This window comes from Mandrillus leucophaeus, unplaced genomic scaffold (genome assembly GCF_000951045.1).
Source record: "Mandrillus leucophaeus isolate KB7577 unplaced genomic scaffold, Mleu.le_1.0 Scaffold210, whole genome shotgun sequence".
In the NCBI taxonomy this organism is placed as follows: domain Eukaryota; kingdom Metazoa; phylum Chordata; class Mammalia; order Primates; family Cercopithecidae; genus Mandrillus; species Mandrillus leucophaeus.
This window is the reverse complement of record NW_012102144.1, coordinates 1,501,016-1,515,276: the sequence shown is the minus strand read 5'-3', so window position 1 is coordinate 1,515,276 and position 14,261 is coordinate 1,501,016. Positions and strand designations below refer to the sequence as shown.

At 38.5% G+C, this 14,261-nt stretch overlaps 1 protein-coding gene across 2 annotated transcripts in view; it reads left to right on the top strand.

The window, feature by feature from the left end:
• ADAMTS9 (ADAM metallopeptidase with thrombospondin type 1 motif, 9) overlaps positions 1 to 14,261 on the top strand; it is a 185,666-nt gene that overhangs the window by 59,417 nt on the left and 111,988 nt on the right. For both annotated transcript variants that reach the window (XM_011980349.1, XM_011980348.1), the window contains 5 exons: positions 6,567 to 6,733; positions 6,826 to 6,955; positions 7,890 to 8,016; positions 12,956 to 13,166; positions 13,646 to 13,810. In XM_011980349.1, coding sequence (XP_011835739.1) covers positions 6,567 to 6,733; positions 6,826 to 6,955; positions 7,890 to 8,016; positions 12,956 to 13,166; positions 13,646 to 13,810 — 800 coding nt within the window. The remainder of the gene's footprint in view (positions 1 to 6,566; positions 6,734 to 6,825; positions 6,956 to 7,889; positions 8,017 to 12,955; positions 13,167 to 13,645; positions 13,811 to 14,261) is intronic.

Genomic DNA, 14,261 nt, shown 5'->3' with positions numbered 1-14,261 from the left:
ATATGATTTGCTGATGGATTGAACATAGTGTGTGAGAGAAATAAAGGAGTTAAAAGTACAACGGAATCTCAAAACTCCAAGGTCAAAACCTGAGCAATGGAAAGGATGGAGTTGTCATCAACTGAGATGACAAGACGACTAGTTATATATTTATTATACTACCACTAGTGTTTTAAAGTTCGGGCAGGGTCTTCATGTCTTCAGCTACTGATATGAAGCCTACATATGATAGGTACGAAGCAAATGATTGCTGAATTGTTGAACAGCCATTGTCCATGCTGTCTTTAATGAATACCTACTGTGCGCTTAATGGAGAATGAGGTTACCTTGGAAATGTACATTGACCTCTTCTTTCAAGGGCCGTAAAGCCTTGCTTGGAATTAATTACTCTATGACGACATCAGCTTTTCACTACCCCAAATATCCAAATGAGTGGCAGCTTTATAAGACAATTAACAAAGTTCTCGGGGAACTGTTTTCAAATTATTTTGTGGGGGAAATCCTTCATTTCTCCTTGAACAGCTGCAGAATGAGGCAAGTATCTTTCTTTGTACACTTGGTTATAAATTTGAGCATGTGATTGCTGTGTCCTTACTACTTCCTAATTAAATCAAACAGCATTGCATACAGCCTGCTTTATAAATTAATTTCCTGAGAACTGAAGGCCATGTTGAGTTGCTCCTTTCTTCTCTTCAAAAGAGAGAAGGATTCTCTGCTATTCTTCTCTTTCTTGGAAAAATAATCTCCCTCCAAGTGGTGGCCTCAATTCAGTTCAACTTAATGAGTGCACATCAAGCACCTGAATTCAGGAGGGCCTCCTGATAACCTTTTATTATTCACTGGAGGTTTCTTAATCTCCTTGTAAAGAATGAAAACAAAATTAAAGATCTGTCATCTGGGACAGGCAGTCTGAACCAGTTATGGCTCTTTAATGGAATAGAATAGGAAAGTCACCTGTTGGCATAAGGAAGTCTCTCTAGAAGCAAATGAAAAGTGTGCAAGCCTACATTGCAAGTCACAGTCCACTGAGTGTGAAAGTCGAGACCTCAGAGCCTTTGAACCTCACAGTGGTTACTCAACAAGTTAGGAAGAATTTGATGTTGTCATCAAGTCTGGCGTGTGTAAATATTTACTCTTGGCTTGAGGGAAGATGCAGCAAATGCACTGAGAAGGTTTTACAACCCACACTGGGTCTCGCGTTGAGTCCAGTCACAGATGTCCCATTGCTAAGCAAAGCAATCTTCATCCTTATCCCTTATGTGTGTGTGTGTGTGTTTTTTTTTTTTTCATGTGAGCCAAGCCATACTTTTCTGTGTATTCTGGGAGGGAGAGATTTCCAGGAGAGAGGGCCTTTTGTAGCAACCCAGCTCTGATGGGTGCAATGGGAGGGAAACCAACCCAGGAAATTAGCTCCCTTAATCGCATTAGTGGGAGGTTGGGCATTAGGCTCTTGTTTTCAGGAAACTATTTGTTTCACAAAGTACCAAAGCAGAAAGCCTCCCTGTCAAAGGTCATCCTTTCACGTGGACCCCTTCCTCCTGTTCAGCTAAAGCCAAGTTGTACCCAGGGCCACCATGTTCATATCCCTTTAGAAGAAAAAGTAACCATTTCTGTGATACTTATTTGTCTCCAGTGCACTTAGCTCTTGATTAATTGTGGCAATGGGAAGATGGGAATCCGTGCGGTGCAAGATAAAATAGGAATTTTTTTTTCATCTGATGATTTTAAGGATGTCTGGGGCCAAATCGTTTATCAGGGCAGATCGTAAGAGGAATCCTTTATCATTTGTGCTCTTCTCTTTCACCCCACTCACATCTACTAGAATAAAGAATATGCAGTGAAGGGTGAAATACCCTGAGTCAGCAAAGCATGAAAGGAAGCCTGGAGACATTGGGAAAGCCCCCCAAATTAACCCAGAACAGACTATCACTCTTTACATATGACCACACTGGATTATCACCTGATTTACAGAACCAGCATGGGACATTTTACTTTCCCCTTTTTAGCAAGACATCAGCTGGGTAACTAGCATGCAACTTCATTTGAAAGAATTGGGTGATTTTGTTGACAGCTCATCATACTGTCACCATTTGAATGACCCGCATTAGGGAGCAGCCTCAGGATACCCGAGGTGCCACGGAAACAACCTAAACAACCTCAGCTTCAGTGACCCATTGAAACTCCTGCCTCTTTCATGGCTGGTGGATCTCACGCTGCAGGAGCTACAGGCAAGACAAGGTTGTCAGAGGTTTACACTGACTGAAAAAGAGTCATTTGGCTGGAAGCACTCTATCCTCCTTGTCATGAGTGTCAGACTCCATCAATCACTTAATCTTTCAGCATCATCGATTGAGCACCTACTATGGGTTGGGATCTCTCTTGGGCTTATAAAAGTAAATTTTTATTTTTATTTTATCATTTTATTTATTTAAGGGGTAGGACTACAGGTTTCTTACATGCATATATTGGGTAGTGCTGAAGTCTGAGCTTTTAGTGTACCCATTACCCAAATAATGAACACTGTACCCAATAGGTAATTTTTTAACCCCTATCCTCCTTTTACCCTCCGACCTTTGGTAGTTTCCAATGTCTATTAGTCTAAAAAGTGGATTTTTAAATGGCTGCTTTGCTCAAGGGCTCATGCAGTCTAACAAAATGAACAATTTACATTTAAGAAAATCTACAACACAAACATACTTAGTTTCTATTTGTATACAAGAGAACAAATGCATGAACTCATTTACTCATTTAACAAACATTTGTTGACCCCCTTCTTGGAAAATTTTAGTAGTTTATAGACTCTGGAGATGGATTTCCATGATTAGGAGCCACCTGGCCTTGGGAAATTAACTATTTTAAGTTATGCTTTTCTCACCCATAAATTAGGCTTCTATAATAGACCCTACCTTAGAGAGTTGTGATAAGGGGACAGAACATACAAAGGCATTTTGATCTGCCAGGAACTAAAGCTCATATGGGTTCCTATTTAATCCATATAACAATCCTATAAGAAACTCATTATACAGAGGAAGAAACTGAGGCTTAGAGAGGTTAAGTAATTTATCCAAGTTGTTACAAATAGAAAATGGAAAAGATTGGTATCCTTATTGGTCTGACTTCAGATGCTACATACTTAACCACTTCACTTTACTGCCACCATGTAGAATGATATATGGCTGACCTGGAAATATACAGGACTTGAAATTTAGGTTTATTGGTGGGAGTGAACGGTGAGACTAGGAAGATAGGTGAAGATAAGATTTGTAAAGTTACAGGGAGGTTATGCTAAGGAGGTTGAACTATCTTATAGGTAGCGGTGACTACCAAAGGTTTTTGAGCCAAGAAGTTGGAGGGTATTTTATCCTTTTAAAAGCTAATCTTGACTTTTCCCTGTGTCACCACATTCTTTCCAGTCATTTCAAATGAAGGCACCTTAGTCTTCTCTAGGGACCAAATATTGTTTACATGGATGAGAATTCTGGTAAATGAAGTGCTGGATTAGGAACAGAATTCAATGCAGGTAATTCCTAATCCTGAAACGAGTAACCCTGCATCAGTAGTGTCCAATTGCATGAACTCTGTGAGGTTCCCATGTCTACGAAAATAAGGATCCTACTGCTGCTGAACCACAAATATTCAGAGCTTCATCTCAGGCCTCTTTAATATCCAGATAAGGGTATAATATTTACTTAACCTAAATCCTTGGAACCTCTTTTATGTACACATTGCTTCTCTCCTGAGTGGTGAAAGATAATGTGTCACCTACATTGGTGAGATAACCTATATCAATGAAAGATGAGTTAGGATCTGGCTAATACCTCAGTCATCTTAGCCACTTCTCATTCCACAACCAAGACAGATATCATCAATATGATGCTAAGACATGATGCTATCGGTGACTCATGTTCAGCATGGTTTCTTGGGCAGCTGGTACCAAATGATTGACATTGGCACTGGGGATGAAAATTATTTGCCATCTGTGTGTTAAATATCCTTGTTCCTTTTATTCACCTAAGTATATGGCCTGTACGTTTCAAGGGCATCCTTACTACTAAAATTTGCTACTCTTGCACAAATTACAGATGGTAAGGGGACCTTTCTCTAGTGTTTGTTCAGAGCCCACATTTTAAGTAGCTCTGATTTTATTAAATACCTGCTTCATGTCAAGCCCAATACTCAGGAGGATGTATTCAAGGAGCAGTGGTACCAGGAGAGAAAAAAGCAGTGCTATCAAAATTTTGTATTAAATACTAAAAGGAAAAGATATGATTGAGATTTTATCTTGAGAAATTAATCCAAAATTGTGAAAATAAATTTATTTGTATTTGACCTTCAACAAAATTACATCTTCTTTTCAATCATGTCAAAGTTTTGAAAAGAATAAAGCAATTGATAAATATTTTTGCATACATTGTTCATATCAAGTCACATAATAGCAAAGTAGTATATTCTTGACTGAAAGTCTGAATTTAACAGTAAAATCTGAAAGGGAGTAAATTTTTGAAAAGCTTTCTAGAGATTTATTTACTTTCCCAGTAAGCTCTCTTGACCTTTTAATAAATAAATAATTTCTTCTGAAGCAGCTGTTGTCTCATCCTCCTTGTCAATTTTCTTTCCTGTTTCTTTTTTCAGCTTCATCGAGGCATAAGCTTCATTTCAGCTTCATCATTGACAAATAAAAATTGCATATATTTAAGGTGTTCAACTTAAGTTTTTTTAATACTCCTATACACTACACTGTGAAATAATCACCAAAACCAATCTAATTAACGTATCTGTCACCCACATAGTTACTATTTCCTTTTGTTTTCTTTTTTCTTTCCTTTCCTCCTTCCTTCCTCTTTCCTTTTCTTTCTTTCTGTCTCTCTTTCCTTTCTTTCTTCTTTCTCTCTCCCACTCTCTTTGTTTCTTTCAACACTTATAATGTTGAAAGAAACATTATACCCTTTAAGCAAATTTCAAGTATGCAATACAGTAAGGTTAACTATAGTCACATTGCTGTATGCTAGATCTCCAGAATGTATTCATCTTGCATAACTGAATCTTTGTATCTTTGACCAGCATCTCCCCATCCCCTCCTCCTTCCTGCCCCTGTCATTTACCACTGTAATCTCTGCTTCTATGGGTTTGACTATTATAGATTCTATAACTGGTCTAACTCTGCCAGGTTCTCATTTGGCCAACATTTTGGCACTCGATTCAAGCAGTTCTCCAATATCACTTTTTCAGCATCACTGATTTTTTTCATCTTTTGCAAGATCCAGAGTAGATTTATTCGTTCTTCCCCAAAGATACATATTTACTAAGCACCTGCCATGTGTTCTTTCAGAAACTGGGATATAGTAGTGAATAAAACGATCCCAACATTTCTTACTATCATGGGTCTTACATTCTTGTTTGGGAAGAGAGAGTATAAACAAAGTGCCATGGAGAAAAATGCAGGTGAGAAAGGGGATAGAAAGTATGTAATCTGTGCTAACAATGGGAGGCAGTTGCAGGTTTAGAAATAATGGTCTGTGTAGGTGTATTAATCTCTTACGTGTGACAAATCATCTCAGGACATAGTGGCTTAGAACAACAAATATATCCTATCTCTCAGTTTCTCTTGTAAGGAATTTGGGAGCAGCATATATGGGTGTTTCTGGCTTGAAGTCTCTCATGAGGTTGCAGGCAAGATGGCAGTTAGGAATATGGTATTATCTGAAGGCTCAACTGGGGCTGGAGAACCACTTCCCAGATTACTCACTCAGAGGCTGTTGGCAGAAGGAATCAGTACTTCCCTGCTACTTGCAGGCCTCTCTATGGGTTCTTTAGTATCCTCAAAACATGGCAGCTGGCTTCTTCCGGAATCAGAGGTTCAAGGAAGAGCAAAGCAGAGCCACAGTGCCTTTGGCCTTGCCTCAGAAGTCAGGTTCTATTGTTCCTGCATTATCCTAGTGATTGCAGTCATTCCTATTGAATGTGGGAGGGGATGACACATAGTGTGAATACCATGCAGCAAGGCTCATTGGGGCTGTATTTGAGGCTGGCTACCACAGTGAGCTACACTGAAAAGGAGACCTTTGAGCATCATATTAACCATGGATTTTCAAATTTCAACATCTGTCCAACAAAGAAGACTTAGCAAAGATTCATCAGGCTTGACTAATTCTAATATATATAGATTTGTGTAGGAATCAATTTTATAAGGGTTCAGTTCACTAATACATATTTTCAAATCATATCAACACTTTTGCTTCCATCTATAATTCTGTATCTGTCACTCTCATATAACAAGCTCAAGGTTTATTAGGACACTCGGTTACATTTTATTTTTCACAGATACCACGAGGGAGTAGGTGCTTTTATCTCCACTTTAGAGATAAAGAAATGGAGATGGATGGAAAATATTCCCAAGGCCACACAGCTGGCAAGTGACAAACTTAGGACTTGAAGCCATGCCTGTCTGGCTTAAAAGTCCCCACTCTGTGCACAGCGACTCTCTGCCTATCCAGATGTTACTTCATATTTCAAACAGCTAGTCATTGACAGCAGATCAATGTATTATTCTCTTTCCTCATCTACAGCTTTATCAAGCAGTAAAGGTGAATTCTTGCTAAATGGAAACTTTGTTGTCACAATGGCCAAAAGGGAAATCCGCATTGGGAATGCTGTGGTAGAGTACAGTGGATCCGAGACTGCCGTAGAAAGAATTAACTCAACAGATCGCATTGAGCAAGAACTTTTGCTTCAGGTGAAAACTTGTCCATGAGCCCACCACCCTTTTCTTCTGCTTGGCATCACCAAGCCCACCCACTTCCTTTCTGTTTTGTCCACATATTCTAGGTTTTGTCGGTGGGAAAGTTATACAACCCCGATGTACGCTATTCTTTCAATATTCCAATTGAAGATAAACCTCAGCAGTTTTACTGGAACAGTCATGGGCCGTGGCAAGCATGCAGTAAACCCTGCCAAGGTATCTGCTTTGAATTTGAGTTCTGGGGATTTGAGAAGTTTTTTATCTTTTTTTTTTTTTTTTTTAAATAACAGCCAAATACATGCAAACTGAAAACTCTTCTATTTGCATACATTCTCTAATCTCTTTTCTTTGAATGTGTCTGATTATTTTTGACTGGGAAATTGAACTTTTTAAGAGATTCAGGAAATTTTAGTTTCTTAATCCTAAGAAATTTTTGTACACGTGTAAAACCAAGCAAAAATCACCTCTGCCATTGTAATTTTCCAGAGGCATGATTTTAGTAGTCATAGCATATGTTATTTATTTTGTTTTCTTTTGTCTAAATGAAGAGTCAGCAAACCACAGCCTGTAGGCCAAATCCAGCCCACCGCCTACTTTTTGTTTCTTTTTTTCTTTTCTTTTTTTTTTTTTTGAGATGGAGTCTTGCTGTGTCACCCAGGCTGGAGTTCAGTGGCATAATCTCAGCTCACTGCAACCTCCGCCTCCCGAGTTCAAGCAATTCTCATGCCTCTGTCTCCCAAGTAGCTGGGATTACAGGTACATGCACCATGCCTGGCTAATTTTTGTATTTTTAGTAGAGAATGGGTTTCACCATGTTAGCCAGGCTGTTCTTGAACACCTGACCTCAGATGATCCATCCACCTCAGCCTCCCAAAGTGCTAGGATTACAGGCGTGAGCCACTGCGCCCAGGCTACCTACTTTTACAAATAAAGTTTTATTGGAACACAGCCATGCCAATTTTGTTTATGTATTGACTTTGAGTGGCTGCTTTTGCCCTGTAAGGTCAGGGTTGAATAGTGTAACGGAGATCATATGCTCTGAAGATATTTACTATCTAGCTCTTTAGAGAAAATGCTTGCCAATCCAGGGTCTAAATAGTTTATGGAATAGATTGTTTTCCCTGAATAATTTTTTTCCCTCTCTGCTTAGGGGAACGGAAACGAAAACTTGTTTGCACCAGGGAATCTGATCAGCTTACTGTTTCTGATCAAAGATGCGATCGGCTGCCCCAGCCTGGACCCATTACTGAACCCTGCGGCACAGACTGTGACCTGAGGTGGGCCACTGTTTTCTCAAGACCTTTATTACTGAATTGTGAGAGTCTTGCAGGAGGTCCCAGCAGGAGAAGCAAAAGGAGGGGATGCTGGTCTTTAGTTCCCCTTTCTTGTGTTTCAGTGAAATAAGCCTTAACCAGTTCTCCATCCCTCTGGAACTGATTATCCAAGACATACATGTGCAGATTTCTTATTCATTTAAGAATTAAAAATAGCTAATAGAGTATGGCACTTGCCAAAAAAAACATTCTCAGTTGATCCTCACAACTTGTTGGGTAGGTATTAGCATTATGATTGAGTCACATTGTGTGTGAAAACTTGTTTTGAAAGTCAAAAGAAAAGGAGGAGAACTTCGTCCCTCAAAGTACCCATAATGACCTATATCTACCTAGAGTGTATACCTCCTAGTAGAAGAACTCCTACACACATGACAGTTGCAGTGCACTAAGGTAGCATCATGGAAGAAACAAGAAGAAAATATATATACAGATGTCTGAGATATTCAAACAATTCTGCGTTTAAGAAAAGTGTAAAATCCAAGGCAGGAAATATTGGGTGGGTAGAGCATTCTGAAGCTTTTCTGTTTGCCTGCAAGGTTGACTGCGTCATATTGAAATATTAAGTAGTCGGTGCTTGCATTGTATAGTCTGCATGACAGTTAAATGCAGTTAAGGTGAGTTGCTGTTTTATCCTCCTTTTAAGAAGGGAAATTCAGTGGAGAGTAGTATGGGAATGCGTTAAGGTCTTGCCATTTGTAAGCCAAAAAGTAAATGCTTAAGCATTTTGAAGGTTCCACATTACAATGCCAAATCCAATCAAAGGGTATTGGCTGCCTGTAGTGCTTTAGTGCAGATTATAAGGCCTACTTGAGGCTCTGAGAAAACAGAGGAGTTCTGATATTGACTACTAATGTCTGCCATGGGAGTGAGAGGAGCTATGGTATGAAAGTCATATTTTTGCCAGTTCTGACTGGAGGCTCTTGACTTCAAAGCCCAGGATCTGTCTAGCCTCTACCCAGTGTCACTGACTTTCTAGCTCATTGCCCTACTGAAATTGACTTGCCAAAATATATTGACAAAAGTCATTGTGAAAAAAAAACCAAGAAGACATTTAAAGGCAGACATTTATACTAGGCAATATTCTTGTTGTAGATAGCATCCATATAAACCCATTGTTTCAGCCAATTGAGTTAAGTTAAAGTCTATTCAGGAAAAAATAATTAGTTAATTAACTGCTAAACTGAATTAATCACTAAAGTTTGGGGGAAAAATGAATTGTTGGATAGATTCCTTGAGGCATAACCTTAATAAATTGAGAATGGTGACATTTTCTGAGTAGCCTTATACCAAATTATCACTATATTCCCCAGTACTCTGTAATGGTTATGGTAATAGAGTCAACCATTTACTAAGAACTATTTTTTAACAGTTATATATTATCCTATTAATATTCTTTTACTAACAGGATAGTTCTTCTATTATCCCATTATCTATTATCCTGTTAATATAATTAATACGCTACCAATTCTTCAAACATTACGACGTTATATGTTATTATTATTACCATTTTACAAATAAGGAAAATAGAGGCTGAGAGTCATTAAGCAAATTGCCCAAGCTCACACAACTAGTTAGTGGAGTGATGGAAATCTAAATGTGGTTAGTCTGCACCTAGATCCCGTGCTTAAACCCTAGGAGAAAGTTGTTTTTATTCTTAATTCAGTTATAATGATGAGTGGTACTCATGGATTCTGTTCTGGGTAGCTTCTCTTCCTTTGTGAAAAGAAATAATTCCCATGAGTTTTTTTGCCCCATCCCTGTTCCCTACCTTGCTTGGAACCCCTTACCTGTTTTTTCTCCACTGATTGAATCAGAACGGGACTGGTTGAGTCTCCGATGATAACTATAGATACAGCAGAACTCCTGCCTGCAGTGCTAAGTGTGCTCCTATGATCACAAAGATGGTGAATTTATACATAGCACTGTGAATAATTGAATGCGATCATAAAAATAAATAATTATTTAAGAACCCTCTTTTTAAGTTTACCCATGGAGCACCAATTTGAGGGTGGAGATAATGTTTGAGCTGTTATTTTGAAAAAATATTTTTCACTTTGAGCAGATTCCAAAGTGAGCCACTATTTAATTTGGGATGATGCTGGCTTATGTGATGTTCTCCAAAATTTATCCTGCATTGGAAGCCTTTAGACATAAAATTTAAACAGTGCTTACAAAGCTAATACATTAAAAGATACCCTTGAAACCATGAGTTTTTGTGTAAAATGATGCAAAAGATCTCAAATAGATTTCTGCTCATTGATTTATGTGGAATTACCTGATACTTAAAACTTGGTTGGAGAATGAAACACCAAGGATAATGATAATAATAATAATAAATTATAACAGGAATAGCTACTTTTCTTGAATGTCTGCCATATGTGTGAAATGCTTCACATGCCTTGCTTCACTCAATCCCCCAAATATCCCAGTGAAATAGATTCTGTTTCCCTCTATTTCACAGATGAGGAAACTGAGGCTTAGTGAAGTTAAGTGACTCAACTAGGGTCACTTAATTGACACTCACATCCAGGTCTTTCTGATTCCATAGTTCATCCTCTGGATTTTTATTAAAAATAACATTACAATACCTAGGTGTAAGCAGGGCTTCAGTTCTTTTTATTTCATATAGTAGGTATGCTAGCATATTAAGCTATTCTAAATTCTAAATTTCCCATTTGGAGAAAGTCACTATTTTTTTAACACTTACCTTTTATATATACTCTACTCAGACTAAACAAGGACAGCAGGTCAGATCATAGGCTCCAATGGTAATAATAGCACCACTAATTAAAGAAAAGGCGAAGGGATTATGTCCAGGTCTTTTGGTAGATGTAAAGATCATAGGGTTAGGAATTTTAAAATGCAAAGAAAACCCATGAGTTTAGGATTAGACAGGTGCTTGCTCATTCCTAAAATTACCCAAAAGCTCATGCCTATTTGTCAGCATTGAGACGCATATCTTACTGGCCTGTATAGATTGTGGGGAAAATAAAATTGTTCACTGAAAAATACACAGACACAAACCAAACCTATAAATAAGATGTTCTATCTTGCATCTATCAAAGTGACAGTCAATATAACCTTGATTTATAGTAATTATTGTCAAGTAGCTGTGTCCAAAACTGAAAGACTGAAGAGAGGATTGTTACTGATTGGTCAAACTCTGAAATAGCTTTTCAAAAAGCATGGTTGTAGATCACTCATTTTGAAAGACAATCCATGACACACCAGTATGTCTGAGAAGCCTTACCAAGAATCTCCTTCCCCATGTGGAGATTAATAATGCTGATCAACATTTTGAAGGCCTTGAGAAGTTCTATAATACATAAAACCTTTTGAATTCAGTAGTTCTCAAAATTATTTAATCCCACAACTGCCCCTGCAACAAAAACACACAGGGTTACTCTTTTTGTTCTCAGTTTCTACTTATTAACAACACTTTGGAATATGGTTTTCTGAAATATAGCAATAAAATATAATTGTATTTTATGTCCCTTGAAATGAACTAAATGAACACGAAACATTGAAGACCACCATCCAGGGAGAGACTAAGAAGCAGGGGGTAGCATTTTGAGAACTTTTCTAAGGCAGTGCTATGCCCTTTCCATAGACTCTTCAAGATTCTCTGCTCAGATTCTGGGGATGATGTTACTATCAGGGGCACTTGAGCCATTCTGCCATGCTAAGCTGCTGGCGTGTTGTCTTGTGGAGGCAGGACACCTTCCTTCTTCATCCAGGATGGAAAATAACCTTTCCACAAGGAAATGGTGACGAAGGCAAAGAGAAGGTAGCCAAGAATCAAAGAGCAGATGAAAGTTCCAGATGCTTCTGTTGAATTGGGCCACATTTTTGCCACACTTCCTGAAGGAAGTGAGAGTTTGCTCCACTAGACTGTGACAGGATGAGATAAAGCATTGTTTTACAATTCCTCATTGAACATGTTCCGGGTTAGAACAAAATCCCCCAAATACGGTGTCACTCTATCGGAAAATCTCCATAGCCCACTTTACTTGCCAGATGGTCAACTCTGACCTACTTTTGGACATTCATGAGAAATTCCAAGATAAGCATGAGGCCAGAACTCTTTTTATTTCCCCTGAGTTCTACCCTGGACAGGTACACATGGAAGTAGTCTCAGGACATTGGCAACCAACAAACCACCCAATTTCTGAGCAGTAAAGAGTGAACAGTCAAGAGTGAAATCCAATGAAGAGTACAAAGAAATCACCCTTTTTGGATTTCTAAATCTAATCAACAAAATACATTTTAAGGAATTTTAAATACATTTATTTAGAATATACTATTTAATTTAAGAATATTATTTATTTTCTTTTTAAATTTAAGCACTGCTGATCATGATCCTAGGGTATTAAAGAACCAGATGATTGGCCAGCACATATGGAATACCTGTGTCCCCTCATAATCTCATTATAGGTGGTACAGATACAAAGGTGACAGAGATTTATAGATTCAAATCTAATTTTAAAGTGTAAAATTGAATTGTATAAAATATAGTCCATGTCTTCAAGGAATTTAAGAGCCTTTATTTACAGATAATAATGTACACAGGTTTTAATACACTTGAATTTTTTTTTTTTTCCTTTTGGTAGCTTGAATTTCAGATTGACTGTATCGGGGTAAAATCATCACAAAGATAACACCTCTGGCTGTCATTCTGTGACTTGTATGTACATTGGCAACCATGAAAAATACGCGGATATGTTGGTTTAAAATTAGATTTTAGTAACTGACTGTGGCTTTGGGCTTCATGGTATTTGAGTTAAGAAAAAAGAACTCAACTCTTCTATGAATACCAGTTGACTATAGATAAGGCATACATTTTTAACAGAAATGTTGGTTTTGCCCCATTATTTTTGCATAGGTGGCATGTGGCCAGCAGGAGTGAATGTAGTGCCCAGTGTGGTTTGGGTTACCGCACATTAGACATCTACTGTGCCAAATATAGCAGGCTGAATGGGAAGACCGAGAAGGTTGATGATGGTTTCTGCAGTAGTCATCCCAAACCAAGCAACCGTGAAAAATGCTCAGGGGAATGTAACACAGGTGGTTGGCGCTATTCTGCCTGGACTGAAGTAAGTTGGCTCTCACTCAAAGAGTCTTCTTGGATGCTGTCTGATTAGTTGATGGTGGCTCCTTGCAGGTGTGTAAGCCCCATTTAGGCTGTGTGGAAGAGATGACTATGATTGATTTGTAATGCCTGACCCCATTCAAGCTTTCCAGAATAGAGTAGCATGATTGATTTGTAATATCTCACGTGGGCATGACATGTGGAAAATTGAAAGAAGTGGAACAGCTCAACTGATTTATTTTGCATACTCTACAAGCGATTTCCAATTTTACTTTTGTATGTCAATAAGCTAATATTGACTTTAATTATAAACCTGGTAAGCAAACTGATAACATGAAAAGATCTCCACCAAAATAACAACTAGTGTTGGCCAGCTTGTGTGTTTGTTTCTTAAGAGCTGGAAGAGACAACATAGCCAAGATCTTGAGCATACTTTATAAAAAACTTAGCAACAGTTTTGTTTATTTATTTTTGTCCCTACAGTGTTCTAAAAGCTGTGATGGTGGGACCCAGAGGAGAAGGGCCATTTGTGTCAATACCCGAAATGATGTGCTAGATGACAGCAAATGCACACATCAAGAGAAAGTTACCATTCAGAGGTGCAATGAGTTCTCTTGTCCACAGTGGAAATCTGGAGACTGGTCAGAGGTAATATGGGAGGGCTGTTATTTCCCCTAGGTCATCTCTCATATTCTAGTTCTGGTGCTCTCTATCTGTTTAAGGCGAACCCTTGTGCACCTTTCTCCTACCTCTCCCTTTCTCCCTTGTCTCCCTTGAGAAAACAACTCCAGTTCTCTGCCTGCACCATGACTGTAGTACTGGATGTAACGAGTCTACCAGTGACCTCAGAGGCACTTTGGGCTTGGCTGGATCACTCACTGTGGTAGCTTCTGTTGTGATTTTGCAGTTCCAGTCCATCACCTTCCCTCCTCTTTGAGCCCTAGCTAAGTCACTGAAAGGAAATCATAGATTTATTAATCATAAAGCTATACTAGCTCACATCTGAAGTCAACATGAGGTTTCCTACTTCCTTGACTTTGAAATAAGAGAATTAGACCCCAGGGAGTGACCTCTCTGACTTACCCATCGAACTGCAAGG